The sequence below is a fragment of the Raphanus sativus genome, chromosome 9, assembly GCF_000801105.2.
Source record: "Raphanus sativus cultivar WK10039 chromosome 9, ASM80110v3, whole genome shotgun sequence".
Lineage (NCBI taxonomy): Eukaryota > Viridiplantae > Streptophyta > Magnoliopsida > Brassicales > Brassicaceae > Raphanus > Raphanus sativus.
The window spans coordinates 33986839-34011969 of NC_079519.1; the positions used below are offsets into that span (position 1 = coordinate 33986839).

Here is a 25131-nt window from a genome sequence, read left to right on the forward strand (position 1 = left end):
GTGGCAACTTTCCCTTTATTTACCTTCTTGCGCATTTTTTTGTTGTTTTTATTTTCCTCTTGCTCATAATATATTTTCAAGGCATTATGGTAAGGAATTAGCCAACGATACTCCTATTTTATTGTTTGCTGATTCTGTTACCCTTCATTAATATACACAACTTGCGTAATGCCAGTTTAAAAAGAAGTGGGAAGCATTCAGAACAGCTGACTCAGTCCTCCACCTCATTGACTTGGTTATTCCAAAACGGATTTCGAGCTACAGATTGGAAAAAAACAGCTGACTAAGTATATCTTCCGTCTCTTCGCTTCCTACATCGGTTTCACCGAGTTTCTTTGATGTCTGCCTTAATATTAGGGCTATCACGCAACTATATTTTGTTACTCCACTGGGCTTCTGTAACCCACTCAACAATTAGCCTGTATATGGGCTTGTAAATATCTTTATTTTATTTTCTTTTATTTAATAGAAAGCTTTCAATAAAAATAAAAAGCTTGCGTAATCCCAGAAGTAAACGTCTTTAGCAGTTGTAGTTACGTATGAAGCTGCAAATAAACTTCTTGGAAAAAGCATTGTTCATCTTAGTTGCTAATATTAAACTTACAAGTGTCTGCTAAGACTTGTTCAAACTCTGATTTACATCACCAAGTTGCGAGGTTTGTTATAACTCTGATCTTCACCTTCCCCTGTTCTCAGAAACAGAGCATTCCCAAGAAACCACCAATCTTAAGATATTTTCAAGTTATGGCAGCTTGCGACAAGGTCAAAATCAGCTTCGACAGGTCGGATGAGACAACACGATGCTCCCTCGTTCCCCATCTATCCGCTGCTTTTGGTCGTAAAGGCATTTCTGTGCTCACAGATAATCATGATGAATTTTTCGAGTGCATTGCTTCTGTTTTGATTTTTTCTAAGAATTACGTGTCCTCCAAGGAATCTTTGGATGATTTCTTAAAGACTAGCCAACGGAGACATGACAAAGGCCATGTCGTGGTCACTGTCTTTTATGGAGTCAGTAGATCAAAATTGGAGGAAAACTTCGCCAAGGCGCTCTTAGAGCTTTTTACTTCATATCACTATCAAGGAAGTCAATGGCGCAGCGCTGAAGAAATCATAACCCTACCTGGTCACGAAGAAATCAATAATCAAAGGTTAGTAACGCTGTTTTGTGTTTTGCTTAATATGTCCGGTAGACATTATTTGAAAGTAATTTTTCAAATTTGTTAGATGTCAATAAGATTTTTAAAAATTGTGATATACAAATTTTTAGAGAAACTTATTTTCTCGCAAGATTTTTAAAATATGATAATGACGAATATTATACATAAAAATTCATTTTGGTAATTGTTTTTTGAAATATGGTAATGATAACAACTGATACATTAATATTAAACTAAATTATATATCATTTAATAAATAAATAATTAAATTAATAATATTATTATAAATATAAAAAATTATACGTCAACTTATATATCGTATTCTATATTTATTTATATATTAAAATTAACTGTTAATTTGTAAGTGCACTTTAACAAACACAAAACCAAAACAATATTTACCAAATAAAAATTATGTTGATGGGTAAATTATTGAAATTGCATATAAATTTATCAGTACATCAGGTTGAGGTGTCACATGCTCTCCTTAGAGCATCCTTAATGGGATAAGTGAGGAAATATAGTTTAAGTGTAAAAAATTAATAAAATAATGTAAGAGGTAAGATTTAGTAATAATTAGTAGTGAGATAAGTGAGAGGATATAGAACTTGTATCTTAATAATTATATAATTTAATAATGTTAAAACATATAATAACTTTTAAAACATTTAAAATAATATTTAAATTGAAAACATAAAAAATTAATACTAAATTTTATCTGAAAATAAAAAGATACACAATATATAATTTCAAATTATTATAAAAAAAGGTATTAAACCCCAAAAGCAAGTCGTCATAGCCCTTGAACAACTCTTTTACGCTTGCAATGACATCACTCGTGTTAACTCTACAAACCAAACAAGAAAAAAATTAAAACAAACTTCCTCCTGTGTTGTAGAGAAAAAAGAATGGTATTTTTAATTTAACTACCTCTGGGCTTTGCAAGGAAAGTGTCGTTATCATGTTTGAATCCTCCCCTGCCACCATGCTTGCTTCCCCACACAGCTTGTCCTTTAAAATCATAGCACACCTTCATCCACACAAGCCCAACACTGCGTGACAAATTGATCTGTCTAACACCGGTATATATCCCGTCGTCAAACATGATACCACCGATACCACCCCATGGTCCATGTATTTTTACACCACCTCCAGCTTTTGGCTGCAACTTCTCAGTATCTGTCACCAACTGATAAACACAAAAAAGGTAAATATTTGAAATACCTAAAATTATAACATAAAATAAAAGTCTTCGAATCACCTTATGTTTTTTGATCTCAGCACCTGCAGACATCAAATGCACTATAGGTTCCCTTGACTGAAGTCAGATACTCATGTGGGTAATCAAGTATGACCTTAAAATTAAAACAACACAAGAAAAGATGATCAGTTTCTGAAAAGAACGTGCATATATATTACTTAAAAGGGATAGACAGTCTCTTTGTCTTACCTTATCAAACTTAATGCCTCCTTGACAGCTTTCTTGTCTTGAAACATATCCTTGACAGCTTTGAGATAGCTCAGGGCATCATCCGTTGTTAGCCCTCCCATGTTTCCTCCTCCCCCTCCACCTATCGTTAGAACCCTACCATTTCTGCATTACACAAAAACATAAATAAACTCATTTCCCCTGTTTAAAGGTAACTAACCCAAGAACAATTATACTCAATTCAACCTAGAAATTCAAAAAGAAAAAACAGAGAATATAAATTAATATCCCACAAACAGAACCAACGATGAGAAGGAGATTTGTCGATATTTCAAAAACCTTGAACAGACAAGATCATTCTTCAAAGGGGCCAGAGACAACTTCTAGGTTCCTTTCCGAAGAAGATAAAGACCAAGGAGAGGATGAGAGAACAGATCGGTGAGGATTTCGATTTTGTCAAGGTTCGCCGGAGATATGAACGGAAAATAAACGGATTCGACCAAATACAAAGCTGATAACGGTTACGCCATCGAGCAGAGATCGATTTTGCCGGAAATCAGACGGAAATCGGATGAACAAGTGTTTGGTCTCTGTCGCCGCGAGAGAGATATCTGAACAAACCATACTTCTCGTTTTCTATTTTTCCAACAAATGAAAATATTATTTCATTTTTCAAAAAACAGAACCAATGAAATTGTGTCACATTACCCTAATAACTTTACTAAAACACTTCTTGCGTAGTACTTGATAAACACATCTCTAATCACTGTTTTAATATTTTTCTTTTATTATATTACTCTAAGATATGTGGAAATATACCATTAAAGATGCTCTTAGTTTGTTCATTTCAATTAAATTAAAGTTAAGTTGGTCCATGCTTTTAAAAAGAAATTTACAGTAAAGTTTCTATAAATTTAATATTTCCGACACTATAATATTTTATTAATTTTCCTAAATTTTTATTTAAGACTCATATATAAAATATATTTTGATGGTAAATAAAAAGGATAGTTTCTTTCACTGGTGATAAGTTGATTAAGTTTTATAAATTCAGCATTCATATTGTTGTTATTAGATTTTTTGGTATACAGATAATATATATCATATAATGTATTTTTTAAAATAAAATCTGATAAAATAATAACATATTTTGAAGTGTTAACAAAACCTAGAGAGACTTCATTGTGAATAAAAAAGTACACTGGTTTGTTTATATTTATATTTTTTGAAAAATGTTTATATATTAACTAATAATTTTTTATGCTAGTGATTTTTATGTTTATATAAGAGTTTTCTAAAATTTGTTATATTATCGAACTTTGTCATATTTTAAATCAATAAATAAATGATCACACATATTTATTGATTTGGAGTATTAATTTATTAATTTATATAAGATTATAAAATAAAACCTGATCCAGTGTTAAAATAACTTTTATTGTTTTATGCTCCAACAATCATTGTTTCTTGGTTGTTATTCTCATGAGAGGCATCAAGTTTATATAAAATCATAACATAGTAAGTCCTAATAGCAGTACTTTTTTCTTTCAGTGACAGCGAATTTGTGGAAAAGATTGCTACTGATGTTTATGAGAAAATTTTTCCAAAAGAACGAATCGGAATCTACTCAAGGATGCTTCAGGATATAGGCAACTTGCTTTGCAATCAACAATGGGGGGTCAAAAGCATAGGCTTTTGGGGTATGCCAGGCATAGGAAAGACAGAGCTTGCTAAAGCTGTCTTTGACCAAATGTCTAGTGACTATGAAGTAACTTGCTTCCTCCATAACTTTCATGAAACTTTTGAAACGAAGGGACTTTACAGTTTGCTGCAGGAACATTTCAAGAACCTCACAAATCAAAACGTTCCAAAAAGAGTTCTTCTTGTTCTTGATGATGTAAGGAATCATCTATACGCAGAGTCTTTACTTGCCGAGCTTCCCTCGCTTAGTCCTGGAAGTCTGATCATCATAACCTCCAGAGATGAGCAAGTCCTTTCTCAGTATCAAGTCAACCAAACTTACAAAGTTGAAGGATTAAACAAGAACGAGGCTATGCAGCTATTTTCCCGATGTGCCTTTGAAAAAGATGTGAAACAGACTAATCTTCTTAAAGGTATTTCTATGAAGGTGATCGAATACGCTGATGGAAACCCTTTAGCTCTAAGAGTATACGGAAAAGAGATGTCATCACAGGAGCAACTAAGTCAAAAGGAGACTTTGTTCCTCAAGCTCAAGCAAGATCCTCCGCATCAGATTATGGAAGTAGTCAAGAGTAGCTACCATGCACTTAGTGACAACGAGAAGAACATACTTGTGTATATTGCTTTTTGCTTCACAGGAAAACATGTTGAAGATGTGTCGAAACTACTACAAGACCTTGGTTTCTTCCCAGAGATCGGGATCGACCGGCTTGTTGCCAAGTCTCTGGTGACTATTTCAGAAAACAAGTTGGAAATGCATAACATGATTCAGGCGGTAATCAAGAAAATAGGGAGGTGCAGTGAAGACCCCAACACAAGTTTCAAATGTGTATTGGTATGTCTTATTTTACCATTTTCAATCAATTATCTTCTACATCATCCATAAGCTCTCATGTTATGTTGTTTCAGGGCACTACCGACATCGAAGCCATATCTCTGGATGCCTCTAACTTAAACCCGGACGTCCAACTTTCTTTATTCAGATCTATGTACAACCTTAGATACCTGAATATTTACTATTCCAATCCTGGAAAACATGGCAAGGCCCTTGAGTCTCTCTCTCTGCCTTATGGGCTTGGATTTCTACATTGGGAAACTTACCCTTTGAAATCTTTACCACAAGATTTTGATCCAAGCAACCTTGTTGAACTCAACATGCCTTACAGTCAACTCCAAACTCTTTGGGGAGGAACCAAAGTAAGCAAACTCCAAATAGGACTCAAATATTTTTTTTTTTTGTTATTCCTTTACTTCAACAATGTGTTTTCTATTTTTTACAGAACCTTAAGATGCTGAAGAGGATCAACCTTAGACATTCTCAGAAACTGCTTGAAGTTGATGAACTTTCAGAAGCTCTAAACATCGAGGAAGTTGATCTCTGCGGCTGTAGGAACTTGCGGAGGTTCCCATCCATTGGTAATTTGCATAAGCTCAGAATTGTTGATCTCCCCAGTTTCACAGGGATCGAAATTTTCCCTGAGTTCCCATCTAATGTGGAATTAAAATTGGAGGGATCACTCATTGAGACCATGTCCATGTCCCCTCCAGCTTCACCGATCGGAGTCAAGAGCTTATGCGAGTTCCTAGACAATCCGACAAAACCTTTGAACTTCGAGCGTCATGGTCCCCATATCTTAGATATTCTGAGACCAGGAAGCTTCTACAATAACCAAAAAAGGATAACAAATCCAGATATGGTGGAAACACAACCTGAATTTAAAGATATAATGTGTGAAACAGCAATCTCGATGAGCCAATGGGTGTTTAAAAAACTAAATAGTTTTCGAAAAGTGGATTAATTTCTAAATGCACAAGAAGGATACCGGCTTCAGTATATAAATAAAAGTCTTTTCACGGTTCCTTGTCAATGTATGACTATAAACATTGTTCTGTTTTAGTGTGTTCAGTGGGCTTATGTTTATGTTGTTGTTATAACTCTACTCATCACATGTTTTATTTGAGTGTTTGTTTTTCCAGTTATGTGTTTGTGTATGAACGACAGAACCTTCACCTGTTTTTTCTACGTACCTTGGAAGATTGAACCAGCACAGGGAACTAACGTTCCCTAGAAAATTAATCATGTAATAGATTCTAATAGTTTTTTTTTCTAGATTCATATAGTTTTAAAAGAAAGGTTATTAATCCATATCACAGTCAAATTATATGACTCCTCAGGAGACAATCAGAAGGGTAGTTTCAGCTGGTGAATCCACCCAACGTGTTTTATAGAAATAGTAAAAAAAGATGGAGTGTCCTCATCACAACTAATAGCTAAGTCTTCCATGTTTATCATAAGATAAAAGCACTGACATTCTAAATTTGATAGTAAATAAATTAGACATAATTATCCAAAACCCCAATGTTATATGAAGATTGTTAACAAGTGGAACATCAAGCCTATTTACGAACGTAAAACAGATAATATAACATGGGGCTGTCATTTAAGAGCCGCACCTCGTGATATGTCGTTGGGGGGTGCTGTTCAAGGAGCCAGTCATACGAACCTATATAGTGTACATAGCCGCCAGAAATGGCGACCAGTACTGCGACACATAATATAAACTCCCCAATGTCCTTCAAGCGTTTTTTTAATACCGTTAAATCGGGTAAACTAGTCCTGTACGGCCATCTCATCTTGCGAAAAGTAAAATTCGAAAACATCCTTTTCCTGTGATACCTTAACTTCTTCATATGCATTCCATATCTCTTCTTTTTAATCGACCTTAGCATATCATCAACCTTCTGTTCCATCCCGTCCGCGTAATACCTAGAAATCAATAAACGTGGTACGCTCATATCCAGCTTTGTTCCTTCCGGGTTCCACTCTTCAAAAATCTTCTCAGCTCCTTCTACATTGTTCAGCTTCAACAAAGAGTTCATCATTGTTCGATACCCATCATCCTTTGCTTCCTTTTTATAGTTATTCCAAAGAGAGTACACTTCTCTTTGCGTCCGAGGCACGTCGCCATACATCTCTATGGCTTTTTGTACCGAACGGGTTTTAACGTAAGCCCTTGCCATTGCAACAACCGTGCTTCCTTCGAGTTTGATTCCCTGTTCATCAACCCTCGTTTTAAACGTCTCCATCTCCTTTATCTTGCTTGGATCCGCGTACACCCTTAAAACATTGTTCCACGTGGTACTGTCGAACCCCACCTTCTTCTCTTGCATCTCGCGTACAAGATTCTCGACCATATCTCGGTTCTTGAGCTGACCGTAGAGAGAAATCATCGAGTTGAAGGGTGAGGGTTTCAAGAGGAACCCTAGCTCTCTCATCTTCTCAAACGTTGCGTCGGCTTTGTCCAGTGTTTTCTCGGATCTCGTGTAAGAGGTCAACAGAGTGGAGTAGACAAAGTAATCCCTCATGTGTTACAGGGGTGCTTTCGAAGAACTTCTCGGCTTCTTCCAATCCAAGCACATGGTCGACGAGATAAAGCCTAGCTGCGTAGTCTTAAGCAAAAATATCAAAGACCTTTTGTTCACCCATCCACTCTGATGCCTAAACATGTTACAAAGGTCGTCGTGTCATAAGCTATATTAATTACACTGAATATTAGAAGATGAAAAAGATCTAAAATGATAACCTCAAGTGCTTTAGAGAACTGATTGGAGTCACGGAGATTCTTTATAAGGCATCTGACGTCAGAGGGCTTTACTTGATGTCCTTGTTTCGACCATTGTTCCTTTTGTTCTGTAACGGTCTGGATCCGACTCGGGGTAGGTTGATTCGCATCCGCTAGGGTTTCTAATGAGCGAAACAAACAACCGTTCTTACTGTGAGCGAGAACACGCCTCGTGTATTGTTGGATAATCTGCGACTTGATCATGGCTGACAGTAAGAGACTCTAGAGGGAGTTATTGGTAATAGAATTCTCATGAATGGTTCTTGGATTTCAAAAGTCTTAATAGAATCCGTTGTTATTGGTTTAAGAATTTTTAAAATCTATTCAAATCTTGAATTCTATTCATTTTTACTCATAAGAGTCAACTTTCAAAATATCATATGTATTCATGTGATTTTCAAAATCCATGTGATAACTCTTTTAATTCATTACACCTTAAATCCAAAATATATGTCCAAACTTATAATTTATTACATATTATTTACCTTTACTTTTTGAATATATAATTATTATTATATTGTTATCATTTTTGAATATATAATTATATTATAAATATTAAAATTTTGAAAAAAAATTGAAAATAGTTTGAAAATTTATTTTCACATTTCAAAAAGAATTTTCTTAAAAAACTGTAAAATCCAATTTTTTATAATAAGTTTGAATCTAGAACATTTAATTCAAAATTATTTTTTAAAAATTTATTTTTATTGTTTCTTTATTACTCTTTGAATATCTATAAGGCAAGTTTGTTTCTTTAATGAAAACTCTTTTGATAAGCCTAATTGATGAAAATCTACATCAATCTAAAGAAGTTATGATCAAGTTTGAGGGAAAATGGCTTATTCCCCTACGAAGTAGTTGTTCCCGGCTTTTTCACACACGAACTTTTAAACCATGTCAAAAATCACACGAACAACGGAAATATTACTTATTCCCTTATGAACTAATTATTTCCAGTTTTTTCACACATAAATTTTTAAACTTTGCCAAAAACCACATGAACTATGCTATTTTTGAATTACACACACAAACTATCAATTTTAAGCTAATTTCCCTAAAATCGTAAATTGTATTATTTAAACATTAACTTTGTTTATAACAGATGGATAGCCGATTTAATTTGGGTTGATAAAAAAAGATAATACATCATTTTGTTCTTTTTCTTTTCTTTTTGTATTATCCTTTTTATCAACCAAAATTAAACCGGCTATCCACCTATCATAAACTAAGTTAATGTTTAAATAACACAATTTACGATTTTAGGGGAATTAGCTTAAAATTGATAGTTTGTGTATGTAATTAAAAAAATAGCGTAGTTCATGTGGTTTTTGGCAAAATTTAAAAATTTGTGTGTGAAAAAGCTGAAAATAATTAGTTTATAAGGGAATAAGCAATATTTCCGTTGTTCATGTGGTTTTTTGCATGCCTTAAAAGTTCGTGTGTGAAAAAGCCGGGAACGACTAGTTCGTAGGGGAATAAGCCATTTTCCCTCAAGTTTGATAAGTCAAGGTATACACAACTTTCACAATCCACACAATTTTAAAAATCTACTAACTCTTAAAATTCACAAACTCTATAGGAATTCATCTCCCAATAACACCCCTTAAGATTTACGGGATTTTAGTTATTTGTTGAGGGGTTGTGAGAGCATTCATTATCATGGAGTATTGCCCCAAGGGTTTCCAACATATTTAATATTAACAAATTTTAATATAATTTAATTATTAATTAAATTATAAATCAATAATGTAAACCAATAAAAAAACAATAAAAATAAAATGATTGGTCAATTCTTTCAAATAGTTTTTTTTTTGTTTTTGTCACAAAAAATCTTTTTGATCATTGGAAAACTATTTTTGTGAAAATAAACTAAAAATCTATATCTAAAGAAATTTCTCGATTTCTCGTATGAAACTTTTTTTCTTTTTCTTTTTATAGTTTTTTTAAATATCAGTATATTGTTATCCAATAGATAATTCTTTAAGTTTTTATACTTTATAATCAGATTTTAAATCATTTATTAAAAATGTAGTATTATAAAATATAAGATCTATTAAATTTTTTTCTAAAAATTATAAACACTGAACTAAATTTTTGAACCGGGTCTAGAGTGAAGTAAAACTTGCGTACAATAGTCTTCCCTGGTTAATAGATTTTAAAACCCGGTTTGGAATTTCTAGTTTGGAAAATTAATTACGAGATTTGTTTTTCTTCAAACATATAATAATATTTTAATTTTTAAGAATTCTGATCTTTATCCGAATTCGAATAAACTGAGAAATACGTTCAACGTGTCGTCCATGGCTCTCCTCTGCCTGCCACATCTCTGTCTCTTTCCCTATCAAATTTTCGTTTGCTGTCTCTATGGCTCATTCGCTACACAACTTCTTCTCATTTACTCTTACTCTTCGCCTAAATAAGGTAAGCTTTTTAATCTATCCTTTCCTTTGTTGGAGTTTTGATGCCGCTGCTATAAGAACTAGAATCATCATCTTGGTTCCGTGGTGTTAATGTTGTTAAAGGCTTGACGGTGAAGAAAAAATGGAACTCGGAGGTTTGGTTTCTGTGCTGATCTCATCTCCAGTATATCTAATGACCAGACCTTTGCTTTTCTGCATATCTGCATGTGTGTTCTGTCTTAGAACAGCTCTTGTTACCACCTTTGTGTCTACTGATATTGTGAGCTCTGCTATCTGGTTCAACTTAAGTATGTTGTGGAGAGCTGTGTGGGGCACAATCTGGGGTTCTGTTCTCCTCTTTACGTTTCCGGTTCGCTTCCTCGCTTCTATACCAAGGGAAAGACTGGTTCGTTTCGGTCTGCAAGAGAGTATTTAGTGTTTAGTAATATTTCTTGTATTTTTGAAGTTTTTTTTTTTTGTAAATTTCAGCTTGAGCAGAGTCTTTACGAGTTGCGGTATGAGCTGGAGAGTCTTGAATTGAATAGAAAAGAAATAGAAGAGAATCTCCGGGCAGCAATAAAAGAATATCGACTCATGGAACAGGAGTTAGATGAACTAGAAGATGAATATGATGGAGCCATTTCAAGAATCGAGAAGCTAGAGGCTGAGGTACCAAAACCAAATATTATCATCAATCTTTCTCATAACCAAATACATATGTTCGTTCTAAAACGTATTTTTGATAGCTGCAAGAACTTAAGAAAGAAAATATTAAGTTAAAGGAATCTTGCGGAAAACAATACTTGAGCATGAAAGGCAAACATAAAGCAGAGGAAGAGCCTAGGGAAGTCCAAAGCATACCAAAAACCAAGAACACCCCTTATAGGTCAAAGGAAGAAGCCGAGTTTACATCTGTTGAATCACCACTTTACCCATTTGCAAAGGCGACAATCCCGACAGACGAAGAGCTAACACCAAGAGTTCTCGGGTTAGAGAGAAACGTCGCGGTTTCAAGAAGCGTATTCAGTGCGATGCTGGCGCTGGTCGTGGGGGTGGTAATGTATGGAGCCAAAGAAAAGGATCTGTGTACTCCACTTATAGGAGCACTCTTCACTGTGGTCGGTATCTCTTTGAGAAGTGTGGTTCAGTTTTTCTCAACGGTTAAGAACAAACCGGCTTTGGATGCAGTTGCTCTGATGAGCCTCAACTGGTTTATCGTCGGTACTCTTACTTATCCAACCCTACCGAGAGTTGCTAGAGTGGTGGTCCCACGAGTTTTTAGCACTGCTGGTTCGGTCTTGGCTTTAGTTGGTGGTGGTGGTGGCTCGGTCCCTTCGCCGCCAGAGATTGTGAACTATTTCAGTTAAGTTGGTTAAAATTTTGTGCATATACATACTTTGCAATATCCATCAAAGCTTTGTCTTTGTGAATGTAATTATTACATAGTCTAGCCAAACAGGATCGGATCGGATCGACCGAACTGGAGTGTGATGTAATAAATATAAACTAGATTTTGATCCGCCCTTGAAAGGGCGGTATTATTTTTACTTTTATGAAATATATTATTTGTTTGTAATTATTGAATGTATTTATTTTAGTAAAATATTCTTTATAATAAGTTCGACATATAGAGTCTTTCTCGTAAACTATGTGTTTTTGGCTTTCTCTCTCTAATAAATATATTTATTTGACTTGTTACTAAAATAAATAATTTTAGAACGCAAATGTATAATACTTTAATATTGATATTTTGTTTAAACAATGTGACATATTTCTATATTAATTAAATTATTGTATTTTAATTTTTTATACAAATAAACATATTTGTGTAGTTTGTTGTTAAAAAAATTGATTTTGAATGCAAGTATACAATACTTTTATATTAATATTTTGTTATGTGCAGCCATTATATTTTGTTCAAATATAAATCATTTTCAAATACTTTCGTTATTTGAACATTTTTAGTTTCCTATACATTAGAACAAAATTCATACAGACCCGGGGGATTCAATTTGAAATTCACACATAAATTTATATCCAAACATGGCCTAATATCAAAACCAAAAAAATCTATACCCGAAAAAATTGACCAGTACCTAAATGGGTACCCAAATATTTGTTTCTAACGGATTCCGTAAACAAACAAAAAATATTTTATGTGTTTGGCTAAATTAAGTGAAATATAAAATTTTATTCAGTAATATTTGTAAAATATTAATAATGATCAATATATGAATATCGATTTGTTTCAGTAAGTTTTGGAATTGTAATTAATGAATTTTAATTGATTTGAAATGCAGTGGTATAATCTGTAAATAAAAAAAATACAAAATGAAGTACCTAAAAAGAAATATCAAAACCCAAAAAATATATACCCGAAAGAAACGACCCGTACCTAAATGGATACATGAATGTATATGCCTAACTGATTTTGTAAACAAATAGAAAATATTTTTATGTGTTTGGTAAAATGAAGTTAAATATAAATTTTTATTTACTAATATTTTTACAATATTAATAATGATCAATATATGAATATCGATTTGTTTAGATAATTTTGAAATTTTAATTAATTAATTTAAATTAATTTTAAATGCAATGGTAGAATCTATAAATAAAGAAAACACAAAAAGGAAGTACTAAAAAGAAATTTCAAAACCCAAAAAAACTATACCCGAAAGAAACGACTCGTACCTAAATGGGTATCCGAATGTTTATGCCTAACTGATTTTGTAAAAAAAAATATATATATTTTTATGTGTTTGGTTAAAATAAGTGAAATGTTTTTTTAATAGTAATTTTACATATTAATAATGATCAATATATGGAGACATCAATTTGTTTAGATAAGTTTGGAATTATAGTTAATTATTTTCAATTGATTTTAAATGTAGTGGTAAAATCTGTAAATAAAAACAATTACAAAAAGGAAATACCTAATTTTTTATAAATGCAATGACTAAATGTGTAAATAAAAGGAAGTAAATATACTGCTATTCCTTTTTCCTTTTTCCAAACAATTCTCATTTAATATTGTTATCCGTGTTTCCAAACAAACCTCCTTTTTAAACTCTTATCCAAGTATCCAAACACACCGAAATTGTACTTCAGCTTTAATAAGATAGATAAGTGACTGATATATACAAGTTAGTTGTATAAACCAAGAAACATTTAAAGTCTGCCCTCGGTGGAATTACATCTCTAATCACCAGATGGATGCTGATGGTAGGATCATCTTCATTTGGAAACCTCCAGCTGTTGTTACTTTACTCCATCAGTCAAGACAGTCGCTTACCTGTGAGGTCTCTCTACCCTCAACGCCGAAGCTTGTTGTTACTTCTGTCTATGCTTCTAATCTTGCTGCTGAGAGAGTAGACTTATGGGCTGAGCTTATCAGCATCCAGCAGTTATACTCCCTCGATACCCTTCCCTGGCTAGTCGCTGGTGACTTCAACCAGATCACTCATCCTCGAGAACACTCTTCTCCATCAGTTCAAACCTCTACTTCGGCTATGATCCAATTTCGAGACTCTCTTTTTCAAATGGGTCTACTTGATATGCAATTTCAAGGATCATACAATACCTGGACTAATAAATGTCCCACTTCCCCTATTACCAAAAAACTCGACCGTGCTTTAGTAAACCATGATTGGATCATCTCCCTTCCCCATAGCTCAGCTGCTTTCCTACCTTATGAATTCTCAGACTATTCCCCTTGCCTTATCGACCTAGCCACTCCCCTCCCTATAGCCGGTTCTAAACCTTTCAAATTCTACAACTATCTTATCAAACACCCATCCTTCCTCCAAACCGTGACTGAGGCCTGGATTATCGCCGGAAACTTTTCAACTTGTCTCTCAGATCTCTGCTGGAAATTAAAATCTTTAAAGAGTGTTCTTCTAAAAATAAATAGTGAGAACTATTCACAAATTCAAGAGAGAATTTCTTTGGTTAACAGTTTGCTTAAAGATGTGCAGGTGCGGGCTTTGCAACAACCCTCAATGGAGCTGTTCGAGGAAGAGAAACTGTTGCATGAAAGATGGTGCTTCCTGAGAACAATTGAGGAAGCATACTTCAAACAGAGATCTAGAATAAATTGGCTGAAAGAGGGAGACCTTAACACAGCTTACTTTCATCGTGTGGCGCTGGTTAGGATTGCCTTCAACTCCATCAGATCCTTCCTGCTGCCGTCTGGTGTAATCATCACAGATCCAGACGCTATGGCTTCACTCGCGGTTACCCACTTCCAAGGAATCTTGGGGCCTTCAGTTTTACCATTCGTGAACACTCCTCTGCTCTGGTTCCAGGAATTAATACCCTATCGTTGCTCTGAAGCTCTTACTCTCACCCTTTCTGAGTTGCCTACCTCCTCCACCATCTCTCAAACCGTGCTAAAACTCAACCCCAATAAGTCCCCGGGTCCGGATGGCTTCACTTCGGGTTTCTATAAGGCAATGTGGAGTGTTCTGGGAGCTGTGAGCTGAAGTCACAGCTTCTATCCTTCAGTTCTTCATTTCAGGCTTCCTGCCAACGACAGTGAACTCCACTATTTTGACACTGGTTCCCAAACACCCGGGAGCTTCTGCGATCTTTGATTACCGGCCTATTTCTTGCTGCTCCACTATCTACAAAGCTATCTCAAAAATTCTGGTCTCAAAACTGAAGCCTATGCTACCGAGTCTCATCCTCCCGAACCAAACTGCTTTCGTGCAAGGTAGATTACTGGTGGAAAACACCATTCTAGCTACTGAGCTCGTAAGTGGTTATCACAGGAGTACTGGCCCAAAAAAGATGGCGATAAAGGTGGACATCTCAAAGGCTTTTGACACTATCAGTTGGAGTTTTGTCCTCAACTGTCTGGTAGGTATTGGAGCACCGCATACATTCATCAAATGGGTTGAGGCTTGTATCACTACAGCTACTTATACAGTCGGGTATAATGGTCGAGTGCACGGATACTTCAGAGGAAAGAGAGGCCTTCGCCAAAGTGATCCTCTCTCTCCTTATTTATTCGTGATTGCGATGAACTGTTTATCAACCATGCTAGATGAAGGAGCGAGACAAAGGAAATTTGCATATCATGACAAGTGCACTGCAACAAAGCTAACCCACCTATGCTTCGCCGATGACCTGTTAATATTCACGGATGGTTCAATACGATCGATCAGTGGGGTGCTACAAATTCTTGATGAATTTAAGGAGAAGTCGGGCCTGGGCATTAGCCTCCAGAAATCAGCTTTCTATACCTCAGGAATAGCGCATGCAGAAGTTGAGTCCATCACTACAGCTACGGGTCTTCCTCATGGCTCTCTTCCTATCAGGTACCTCGGCGTGCCCCTCCTCTATCGATTGTTAATTGCGAACCACTGCTGCAACAAGTCAAGAATAAAGTTAATAGCTGGTCAGCTAGATCTCTGTCCTTTGCTGGTCGCTTGCTGCTTGTCAATACTGTGATTGCGGGAATCACAAATTTTTGGTGTTCCTCTTTTGTGATCCCAAAATCCTGTATCAAAAAAATTAACTCAATTTGTGGAGCATATCTCTGGCAAGGAAAGGCTGAAGGGAATCACTACGCTCGTGTTTCATGGGAGACTGTCACATTATCTAAAAAAGAAGGAGGATTGGGTTGTAGGGACCTCTGTGCATGGAACAAAGCCTGTACTTTCAAGTTGATTTGGCTACTCTTCTCTAATGCGGGCTCGTTGTGGGTGGCTTGGTATACGCAGGAGGTACTAAATGGGCAGACTAGCAACTTTTGGACCTGCAAGGAGAATCAGAAACATTCGTGGCTAGCTAACAAATTAATCAGAGTTCGATCTTCAGCCTACCAATGGATTAGAGTAAAGGTGGGTGATGGCGCTACAACTAGATTTTGGACAGATCATTGGACTCCTTTTGGGTGTCTTGAGGAGTTCTTTCAACCCACAATAGCGAGAAGGATGGGTATTTCTGCATCAGCTACTCTGTGGGACATCTAATCAAATGGAAGCTGGAGGATTCAGTCACCAAGAACAGATAATCAGATTATTCTGCAAACTTATCTATCAACTGTTGAGTTTACTGATACTGAGGACATTTACTTTTGGATTGTCGATGGAGTTGAGTGGGATAAGTATAAGACGGGTAAGATTTATAGTCTGCTTAAGCGTCGGAGTCAACCCGTTCAATGGCATGAAATAGTGTGGTTAAAGGGGGGAATTCCAAAGCACAATTTTATGGTTTGGCTTTTTACCCTTAACCACTGCCCAACTAGGGACATGCTACTCTCATGGGGCTTATCAGTACAGCCCAAGTGCCTGCTTTGCAACGCGGCTGATGAATCAAGAGACCACCTCTACTTTCGATGTAACTATTCTTGGGAAATCTGGTCAGAGACAGCCACTAGATGCCAATTCCGAGCTTCAAGGGAATGGGAGGATACCATCACTACGCTCTGCAACATCAGAATCCCTAAGACTCAGAAGAAACTATTGTTAATTGCTTGGCAGTGCTCGATTTACCTGATTTGGTCAGAAAGGAACTCACGACTACACCGAAACTGCTTCAGACCCACCACTTCCATCATCTCATCTCTGGATTTACTTGTGCGGAACAGATGCTCCAGTCTTTGTGAACAGAATCCTCAAGCGGCCTCAACAATGATCCAACTATGGCTGGGATAACAGACTAAACTTTCCTCCATCCCCCAACAGCTTGAAGTTTTCTGTCGACTTCTTCTAAGGGATTAGACTACTGGTTTATTGAAATTATTGAGCCTTTGATGTGCTATAGGTTTTAATTATTGGGCACTTGCCTAAAACACTAGTCCAATAGGCATGTATCCTTTTTTTTCATGCAATTTTAATAGTAAGCCTTTTTCAAAAAAAAACATTTAAAGTTACGTATTTTTAACTACAAATATAATTAAAACATATAATGCGAAATATTTTTAGCAAAAAAAAATATAATGCTAAATATAATTTTATTTGGATATTTTCATTAACTATTATTCGAATCGATATAAAACTCGGTTCACGTTCAAACCTATTGGTTATGGAATCTGAAATCTAAAACCCAAACTAAACCGAAGTGAACCGAAAAGAAAAACAATGTGCAGACCTTCAAGTAGGTCGGTGAGAGTCACGTGCAGGTCGCGTGATAGTATTTTTCAATATACACGCGTCAAGTAGTGAATGGTCTGTTATCATCATTAATAGTAAATACACATCAAAGGAGGGGTAAGGTATTTCGATATTTGATAGAGAGGAAGCCGAAGATGGAGAGCTGAAAAAAAAAGTTTATCGGCGGGCTCGGATTCGCTTGGTGCAGGTCGGGAACTGATTGGCTGACACCGCCACGTGAATTTTCACGGTTGGCTTGTGAGCAGGGATCGGATCCTGCCTTCCATCAACTGAATCGGAGCCCGAGGTGAAAAGTAGGAAATACAGAGTTTCCAACTTTCAGATCTGACCTTGTGTAGGTTCGTGTAAGTTTTTGTTAAAAAGTCTTGTGTAATTTTTTTGATTCTGTATTTAGTTCTAGAAATTTCATTCTTTGTTTCTCAAAAATTCAATATTTTGTTAATAGTTTTGAAGCAGGGTGCTACTCGATTGGCTAATTAAATTAGATGTGTGTGATGCCCCCACTCTGTTTTTAAAGGTTGTAGATTTTGATGTAGAAAATCTGTAAACCCCAATTAGTGCTTTAAGGGGGTTTTGAGAATTTATAGGGTTTTACATTGGCTTAGGTTTGGTGATAATGAGACTCAGCGTGATCAATTCAACTCGTAAGTGTTTCATCTGAATCTTTTTTTTTTTTTTTGCGTGTGTGCATTGGTATTGATATCGTGATGTTTATGACTGAGAAGTCTGAGAGTATATGTTTATGTATGGTGACATTATAAAAGCTTGATTGAAGAGACGTGGAGCAAGCTGATATGGAAGAAATTAAGACTCGCATGAATAGTTCTAAAAGCTAATTAAAAAAGTGGATAAGATTTAGACCTAAGAAATTGCAAAACAAAATTGTTTAAGTTAGTTTATCATCAACTAGTTTATACTATAGTAGTGTGTATTGAAGTTTCAAAGTCAAAACAACTTCTATTTGCTCGGTTTTGATTTCCAACCGCTGTGTATCTCTGTATGGCACCTGCAACAATATACAAAAAGAATTATAAGAACAACAACTTCAGCAATGTAAACATGCAAAATAGATTGTGTGTGCAGATAAATCCCCACTGTTCTGTGTTTAATAAAGTAGTCCAAATCTGCAAAGCAAGTTGATCCTTGAGCTAGAGCCTAGAGGAGAAGGTTGCCGATAAGTGATAGCTATCTGGATGGTTTCTCGGTTTAGCCATTTCGGTTAATCTCATACAACCTTCTCTGTTGAAACAATTAATCGCATTCTCTCCGCGCAATAAGTCTCTTATCCCAAGCTGCATTGACCACCTGCCACACATATCCAAACTAAGGCTTAAGAAAATCATTTGGAGAGAAACAAGAAAGCCAAGTCATCAGTAAAAACAAAAGTTAATTGCCAACTTTGTGTCCCAGGACACTGAATAATTATTCTTCAGGGTTTTTGAAAACAAGAGACTACCCAACAAGGTTTGACGGGTTGTAGTTCAGCAGCATGCCTAGCTGTCTTCTATATAACCAGGCAATCGTCGGTATCGGCATTATTTTGTTGTTGTATGAGTCTTACTGTTATGTTCATCCTGGCAAAAAGATTATACTTAGACAATAATCTCTATCTCTTCAAACGCTAGTCGCAAGAGACAGAACGTTCTCTGCATGTCCTATCAGTAACTGAGAATACCAATTTAGGAAGAAGCAGTGAATCTCCTTGATATTGCTTCCTTTAGCAGATTCGATTGCTCATAACACTGCAATAGAACATTTAAAGCTCAACCATGCTCTGACTTCATCAGTCCCGAGTTAGAACTAGAAGGAATTTAAAGCTCAGCAATCTGAAAATTACATGAAACTCACCAAAACCGAGATATATATCCAACCCATTCTTTCAGGGAAAGATGGATACTTTAATTCACCAGAGGCTCCAAGACCAATCTCAATTGCAGCTATCATCCCCTCCACAAACAAGTCCTCAAACTCTGTACGGGAAGCTTCTCATAAAATCAAAATAGACATGAAAAAATAAAACTTTACAACGAAGAATTAGGAATCTAACCAGTACAAAGAAAATGATATGTCCACATAATAGACCAAAATTCTTAAGTACCTCTATACCAGAAAACGATTTGATTCACCAATGTCATCTGTATCCTTCTCTGGTGATACACAGTATCGTTGCGTTGACTACTTGACTGACATCTTTACATCTGCATCCAAGACTTGTAGTTCTGTGTAAGCAGCTTGAAAGGCTTTCGTGAACACAACTCCTAAGCAGGATAAAGTGATGGCTTATAGGTCACTAAGAATTCTGGAATCTGGGTAAACTCTGATCTAATCTTCAGTGACACTTTTGGCATTTGGATTGCTGCTTACTCTGAAGGTGTAAAGGGTTCAGAAAACGATTTCATTCAGCAATGTCATCTGTATCCTTCTCTGGTGATACACAGTATTGTTAATTTGTTTATCCTCTGAAATGGCCAGGCCTTTGCGTTGACTACTTGACTGACAATGACATCTTTACTCATGCTGGATTTTCTTCATCAGGACTTGTAGTTCGGTGTAAGAATGCGCTTAACTTGGAACAGAGTCATCTCCTGCTTGGATACCCTCAACCATGTGCCTGACCACTGAACTATCTTTCCTCCTTGGAGTTACACTTGCATCATTGTTTGGTTGACCCGGGATATTATTATCATCCCTTCTTGACTTTTTCTTCTTCTTTGGCCGTCCATCATCACCTCTCGTCTTTTTCTTTTTCTTGGCTCCTCCTCCTTCGACAGGCATATCATACTTTGCTTCATGACAACTGTTTTTGCTTTTATCCTTTGCATACACCAAACCTAAACCGCACTTCAACACCTTGAATTTTTCCCTTTCATTTGTACCACCTGCCACAGTAAACTCAAGGGATGCTTCAGTAGAAATGCATTTATCAGAGTTTTCCTCTTCAGGACACTTTATAGTATATGGGCAACTGGTGTAGCCAATAAAGACATGCTCTGATTCAATCTTGTCTCCATGTTTGGTCCAACTTCCTACTGGGCAAGTAAATGAGACCCAAGACTGGTCTTCAACTTCAACTTTAAAGGTGCACTAGATTTTGACCCGCGCTTTTGAAGCGCGGAATATTTTAACATGAAAAATTTCACTAATAATTTAACAAATATTTTGGTAATTTTTAAAGAGTGTGTATTTAAAATATTTTTGCATTTAAATCAGTATTTTTAAATTCAACCCGATTGTGATTATACCGGTTAATCCGGAGATCTGACAATTCAATTTATGTTTTTAGAATATTCATATTAAAAAATCACTAAAAACCCGAGACTATCCGATTGAACTGATGGATGACCGATATGTAATCTAATTGGATTTAAATTGTAATAGTTTCATAATTTGTAATCTTATAATCGAAATTTTAAAGTTCACTATTTTGCAATTTATGAAATTATGACGTTTCTACAAAATTTTAAAGAGAAAATGATAGATATAAAATAATTAAAATTAATTATTGTGTTATTTGGAAACATTGATAGTAGTATAAAAATATATTGTTTGGAAACATTGATAGTAGTATAAAGAAATAAGTATATTGTTTGGAAACGTTGATAGTAGTATAAAGAAATAAGTATATTGTTTGGAAACATGGATAGTAGTATAAAGAAAGGAACATTAGTGATTTAATGTATGTTTAACTATAAAGTATAAAAGTGTATTTAATTTAAAAACTTACAAAATAAATGTTAGGTCCAATATAATGTTTCTGTTTTAATAAGATAGATGTCACTGACAAGCGGCTGATTTGATCTTGGCAGTCATGAAATGACACTACAGCACATAGAGCTATTCCAGCAAGCCTCTTGTCATGCCAATGTGGGAGGAGTTTTACTTCTAGCTCGGATCCAACTGTTTCATAACAAAACCATGAAGGCACTTCACATCCAGGAAAGCAAGTGCTGAACAAAGCCTCTGAAACAAGACCCTGCAAATGGATAACAATAGGAGAATCAAAAAACTGCATTTTTTTTGAAACACACAAAGTTGAAATAAGGATCCAGAAAGTGACAGAGATAGAGACAGGTATAGAAAGAGACCCCATTGTAGCGTTTCCGAGCATATGACAGCAGCTGACATTTCCTTTGGGCATACGATGTGATTTCCTCCTTTGCAGATTGTTCCAGGTTCTCACAGTTAGTGAAAATGAATGTGGTAGAATGGTTCTGCTCGGTTGGCATGATACGGGCCAGAGGCTTCGAAACTGTCTTCAGCGAACTACACCCATGTGCATCTACGCTTTGAAGGTTTGGTGGAAACTCTGGAACAGATGTAAGACTCGTACAGTACTTCAAATCCAGCCACTTTAGTTGAAAAAGTTGACTGATGCCAGCAGGAAGGTAGATGATCTTATCATTTCTGCTTAAGCACAAGTACTGCAGTGAAGGTAGCAGTGGCATCACTTCTATGGCTGTCCCATCCAAAAGTAAAATGTTCAAAGAGTTCATCTTGACTTCTGGAAAATATTTGAGATTTGAGCAATCAGAGAGTATCAGTTCTTGAAGAGCTTTCAGCTCACCAATCCGGATGGGGATTTTCTCCAGCGTTTTGCAGTTCTTCATATTCAATACAACAAGGTTCTGGAGCTTCTCCATGTTCGAAGGAAGCTCACTTATTGCTGTACCATCTAAATATAGAGTCTCCATATTTTCTGAAACCAGCGGAAATTCCTTAAAATTTGAGCAGCCGCTGAGAGTAAGAGTTTTCAGAGAAACTAAATTCATCTCAGGAAGAGATTCAAGACTTGTACACCCTCTCAGATTCAGGAAAGCAAGCTTTTTCATGTTTTTCATACCACGTGGCAAAGTTTTCAGTGCTCTGCAGCCTTCAAGATTCAGTCTTTGAAGACTTTGAGCCTTTGATAACTCTGACAAGCTGCACAACTTACTTGAATGATTGAGATCAACCCACTTTAAGGATGATGTATCCTGTGATAGAAAAAAAACATTAGTCACCCGTAAGAAAAAAACCATTCATAAAAGATATCAACAAATTATTCAGAGACACACCTTATCACCTTCCCAAAGTCGTTGAATCTCGCTATAAGGCAACTTAAGATCAACAAGATTAAGTGGGTTGAAATCATTTGGAAGTTCCTCCAAAGGGAATTTTAGCCAGTGGAGGCATCTGATCTCTTTCAGTGGTAGGTTAAGTCCATCAGGGATGTTTATCTTATTGTTGGTTTTACATTCCTGAGGACAGTGAGAATTGTAGAACTTGAGATACCGGAGATTGCCCATATTTGTGAAGTAGTCTTTGTCCAAGCTCATCTCGCCTTTCACTTCACACAAGTCTAGGAAAATACCTCTCACATTGCCAGCTCCCTGGTAACCAATAACAAAAAAAATAAACAGACATAACATTAGTGATGAGAATGCATTTTGGAGGTTTTAGCAGACTTTCATTTTATTTCTGGTTAATTAGTCTCACCATTGTACTCTGCAGTAAGTTAGTTATGCAACCTTTAATTATGTCTTGATGGAGCCACAGCATCCGTTGTCTGCTACCATATCGAGAGCATGCTTTAGAATCAAGTTCCCTTGAATAAGTATACAGCAGATCATGCATCCCTACTCGACCGTCACAAGTATTAATCAGGAACTTGTTTGTGAGAGCTTTTACTGGACCCATCGCTTCAGCAGATCTGGGGTCAGATGAAGCGAGTAAACTTTCTACATAATCCACCTCCTCAGATCTGAAACAGGCTATGTCAAGAAATGCATCTTTCTGCTCAGAACACAACTCATCATAAGTCACTTTGAAGACACTTCCAATCTTAGTGGTGCTGTGACTTTCTGCGAGTATATTCAGCTTCGCTTTCCAGTGATCCATATTTCTCTTATGAAGCTCTACACCCAATATTTTGAGAGCTAGCGGATGACCTCTGGCGTAGTGTACAAACTTTTCTGACAACTTCATGAAATCTTCGTTGGGAGGATTGGCTTGACCATTACTAAAGGCATGATAGTGAAAGAGTTGTGTGCTATCTCTGTGGTTCAAATTTTGGACCATGTAAGTATCATCAACCAAATCATTTATCAAGGACATGTCACTTGTTGCAATGACAACCCTGCTTCCCATATTACCCTCCTTAATCCACTGAAGTATCCCACGCAGAGCATCTATTTGCTCCTTTTTAGTAACATCATCAAGAAAGACAAGAACCTTGCGTTCTTGCAGTTGACTGTACGGATCTTTGACATGGTCTATGTTGGTATTGTTCGACTTCAGTAACTCCGCTACAAGCATATTAGGCAAGCACTCCAACTCCTCCACGTGCTTGATCTTTTCGTGGATTTTATCGAGCAGCGCGTGCCTCGAAAACCTGCACTGCCACGTCTTATAAAGCGCTTTAAGGAGAGTGGTTTTGCCGATCCCGGGCATCCCAACAACTCCAATGATACGAGTTCCCTTGTACTTATCACGATCCAACTTCTCTTCCAACTCCTCTAGGCGCCGTTTGTTTCCGAAAGTCTTATCCTTTTCGACTCTCGAGGAAGTCCCTGCACTGATATTTTCTGAAGGATTCACGGAGACACCTCTCCGGCTTCCCTCTGATGAAACGTTGTTCAGCACTGTCTTAACCGCCTTCACAATTTCGATGACTTTATCACTCTCCACACTGTAAGTCAAAAATACTAACACACTCTAAAAGTTCGGTTCTGACAATAGTAATCAAACAGTGTCTAAGTTTCCATACCTTTTATTGTCAATGGTGATGCCCATTATGTTAGGAATCGAACTAAAAGCTTCCTTCCACTCCTTCTTCCTCTCATCACCTTTAGCTAGACTCCTGAACCTATCACCGAAGCTTCCCTTCAGATCTCTCACGGTGGACGGCTCCAGCTTGTAGAAGATGGGAATGGCGACGAGTGTTCCTTCATCCGTACAAGCCTTGATCTTCGCCAGCTCTCTCACGCACCAGGCTGACTCCGTGTACTTCCCGGAGAAGATAGCCAGGGCGATTTTGGACTCCTCTATCCTCTGCAATAGTGTTTCCAGAGGTTGGCCTCTGTCTTCGTAGTCGTCGATAAAGACGTTGATGTTGTTCTGTTTCAAGGCCGTGACTAGATGGCTGACGAACCTCCGGCGCAAATCGGCCCCCCGGAAACTGATGAACACCTGATGTTGCGGCGGCTGTTCGTCGACCGTGGGGTTAGAGGATGTTGCCATGGCGGAAAAAAATGGTTTCCGGTGTGCTGAGAAAATAAATAATTTATACAGAGTTAATTAAACAGTAAACACTAAAAAGCTATGCATTGAATATTCTTTTTCTTCCTTTTTTTTCAATCAATAATTGGTGCACTATGGAGGTCCTTTATGGCTCCACAAAATATCTAAAACCTGTGATCAAAGATTGTTTTTTCATATAAAGTAATTTTCTAAATCTTTTTTTTTGATAAAAGATGGAAATATTATATTTTAAAAAAAATTTGTAGACTTTTTTTAAGAACATTAATTGATAATTTTTAAATTAATTAAATATTTATTAGTAAATGTACAGAGTTAAAATAGTTTGGTTGATAGGTATTAGAAAATGTACATGGTTAAATTATTCACTAATAGATTTAACAGTTAATTTTTACAGAGGTAAAATAGTTTGGTCAGAAAATTTAAGGTTTTTATTCATATTTGATTGAAAAGTTGACAACT

At 36.2% G+C, this 25131-nt stretch overlaps 5 protein-coding genes, 1 long non-coding RNA gene and 1 pseudogene across 8 annotated transcripts; 4 read left to right on the top strand and 3 right to left on the bottom strand.

Annotated features, from left to right (window-relative positions):
- Positions 1-480: 480 nt before the first annotated feature.
- Positions 481-3243, bottom strand: LOC108847405 (jacalin-related lectin 3-like). Of its 3 annotated transcripts, XR_008938703.1 has the most exons (6): positions 2929-3243; positions 2611-2754; positions 2422-2515; positions 2091-2349; positions 1939-2007; positions 481-1123 (listed from the first exon to the last, which is right to left on the bottom strand). XR_008938703.1 is itself a non-coding variant. In XM_018620638.2 (4 exons), exons 2-4 carry the CDS (start codon positions 2452-2454, stop codon positions 1976-1978), a joined length of 324 nt encoding a protein of 107 aa, XP_018476140.1. In that variant the 5' UTR covers positions 2455-2515; positions 2611-2901; the 3' UTR covers positions 1759-1975. The 3 variants fall into 3 exon arrangements, 1 of the variants encoding a protein (XP_018476140.1); XR_001948953.2 differs by lacking the exon at positions 481-1123 and having other exon boundaries at positions 1759-2007; positions 2929-3240; XM_018620638.2 differs by lacking the exons at positions 481-1123; positions 2929-3243 and having other exon boundaries at positions 1759-2007; positions 2611-2901.
- Positions 3244-4151: 908 nt separating this feature from the next.
- On the top strand, positions 4152-6266 carry LOC108827045 (disease resistance protein RRS1-like). Its single transcript, XM_056993353.1, has 3 exons — positions 4152-5125; positions 5200-5487; positions 5571-6266. Exons 1-3 carry the CDS (start codon positions 4223-4225, stop codon positions 6087-6089), a joined length of 1710 nt encoding a protein of 569 aa, XP_056849333.1. The 5' UTR covers positions 4152-4222; the 3' UTR covers positions 6090-6266.
- Positions 6267-6681: 415 nt separating this feature from the next.
- LOC108825342 (putative pentatricopeptide repeat-containing protein At1g43010) lies at positions 6682-8198 on the bottom strand (annotated as a pseudogene).
- A 1973-nt stretch (positions 8199-10171) lies between these two features.
- LOC108827046 (uncharacterized) lies at positions 10172-11930 on the top strand. The gene is made up of 4 exons (XM_018600392.2): positions 10172-10334; positions 10436-10718; positions 10802-10981; positions 11059-11930. Exons 2-4 carry the CDS (start codon positions 10455-10457, stop codon positions 11677-11679), a joined length of 1065 nt encoding a protein of 354 aa, XP_018455894.1. The 5' UTR covers positions 10172-10334; positions 10436-10454; the 3' UTR covers positions 11680-11930.
- Positions 11931-13524: 1594 nt separating this feature from the next.
- On the top strand, positions 13525-14796 carry LOC130500242 (uncharacterized). Its single transcript, XM_056995011.1, has one exon. It carries the CDS (start codon positions 13525-13527, stop codon positions 14794-14796), a length of 1272 nt encoding a protein of 423 aa, XP_056850991.1.
- Positions 14797-17400: 2604 nt separating this feature from the next.
- Positions 17401-18410, top strand: LOC108827049 (uncharacterized). Its single transcript, XR_008938245.1, has 2 exons — positions 17401-18077; positions 18198-18410. It is a non-coding gene; the product is annotated as an uncharacterized LOC108827049 (long non-coding RNA).
- LOC108827044 (disease resistance protein RPS4) lies at positions 18254-24730 on the bottom strand. Its single transcript, XM_018600389.2, has 11 exons — positions 24179-24730; positions 22909-24100; positions 22488-22802; positions 21519-22406; positions 21205-21406; positions 19532-20516; positions 19282-19415; positions 19109-19175; positions 18890-19007; positions 18529-18738; positions 18254-18439 (listed from the first exon to the last, which is right to left on the bottom strand). Exons 1-6 carry the CDS (start codon positions 24649-24651, stop codon positions 19996-19998), a joined length of 3591 nt encoding a protein of 1196 aa, XP_018455891.1. The 5' UTR covers positions 24652-24730; the 3' UTR covers positions 18254-18439; positions 18529-18738; positions 18890-19007; positions 19109-19175; positions 19282-19415; positions 19532-19995.
- Between the last annotated feature and the right edge of the window lie 401 nt (positions 24731-25131).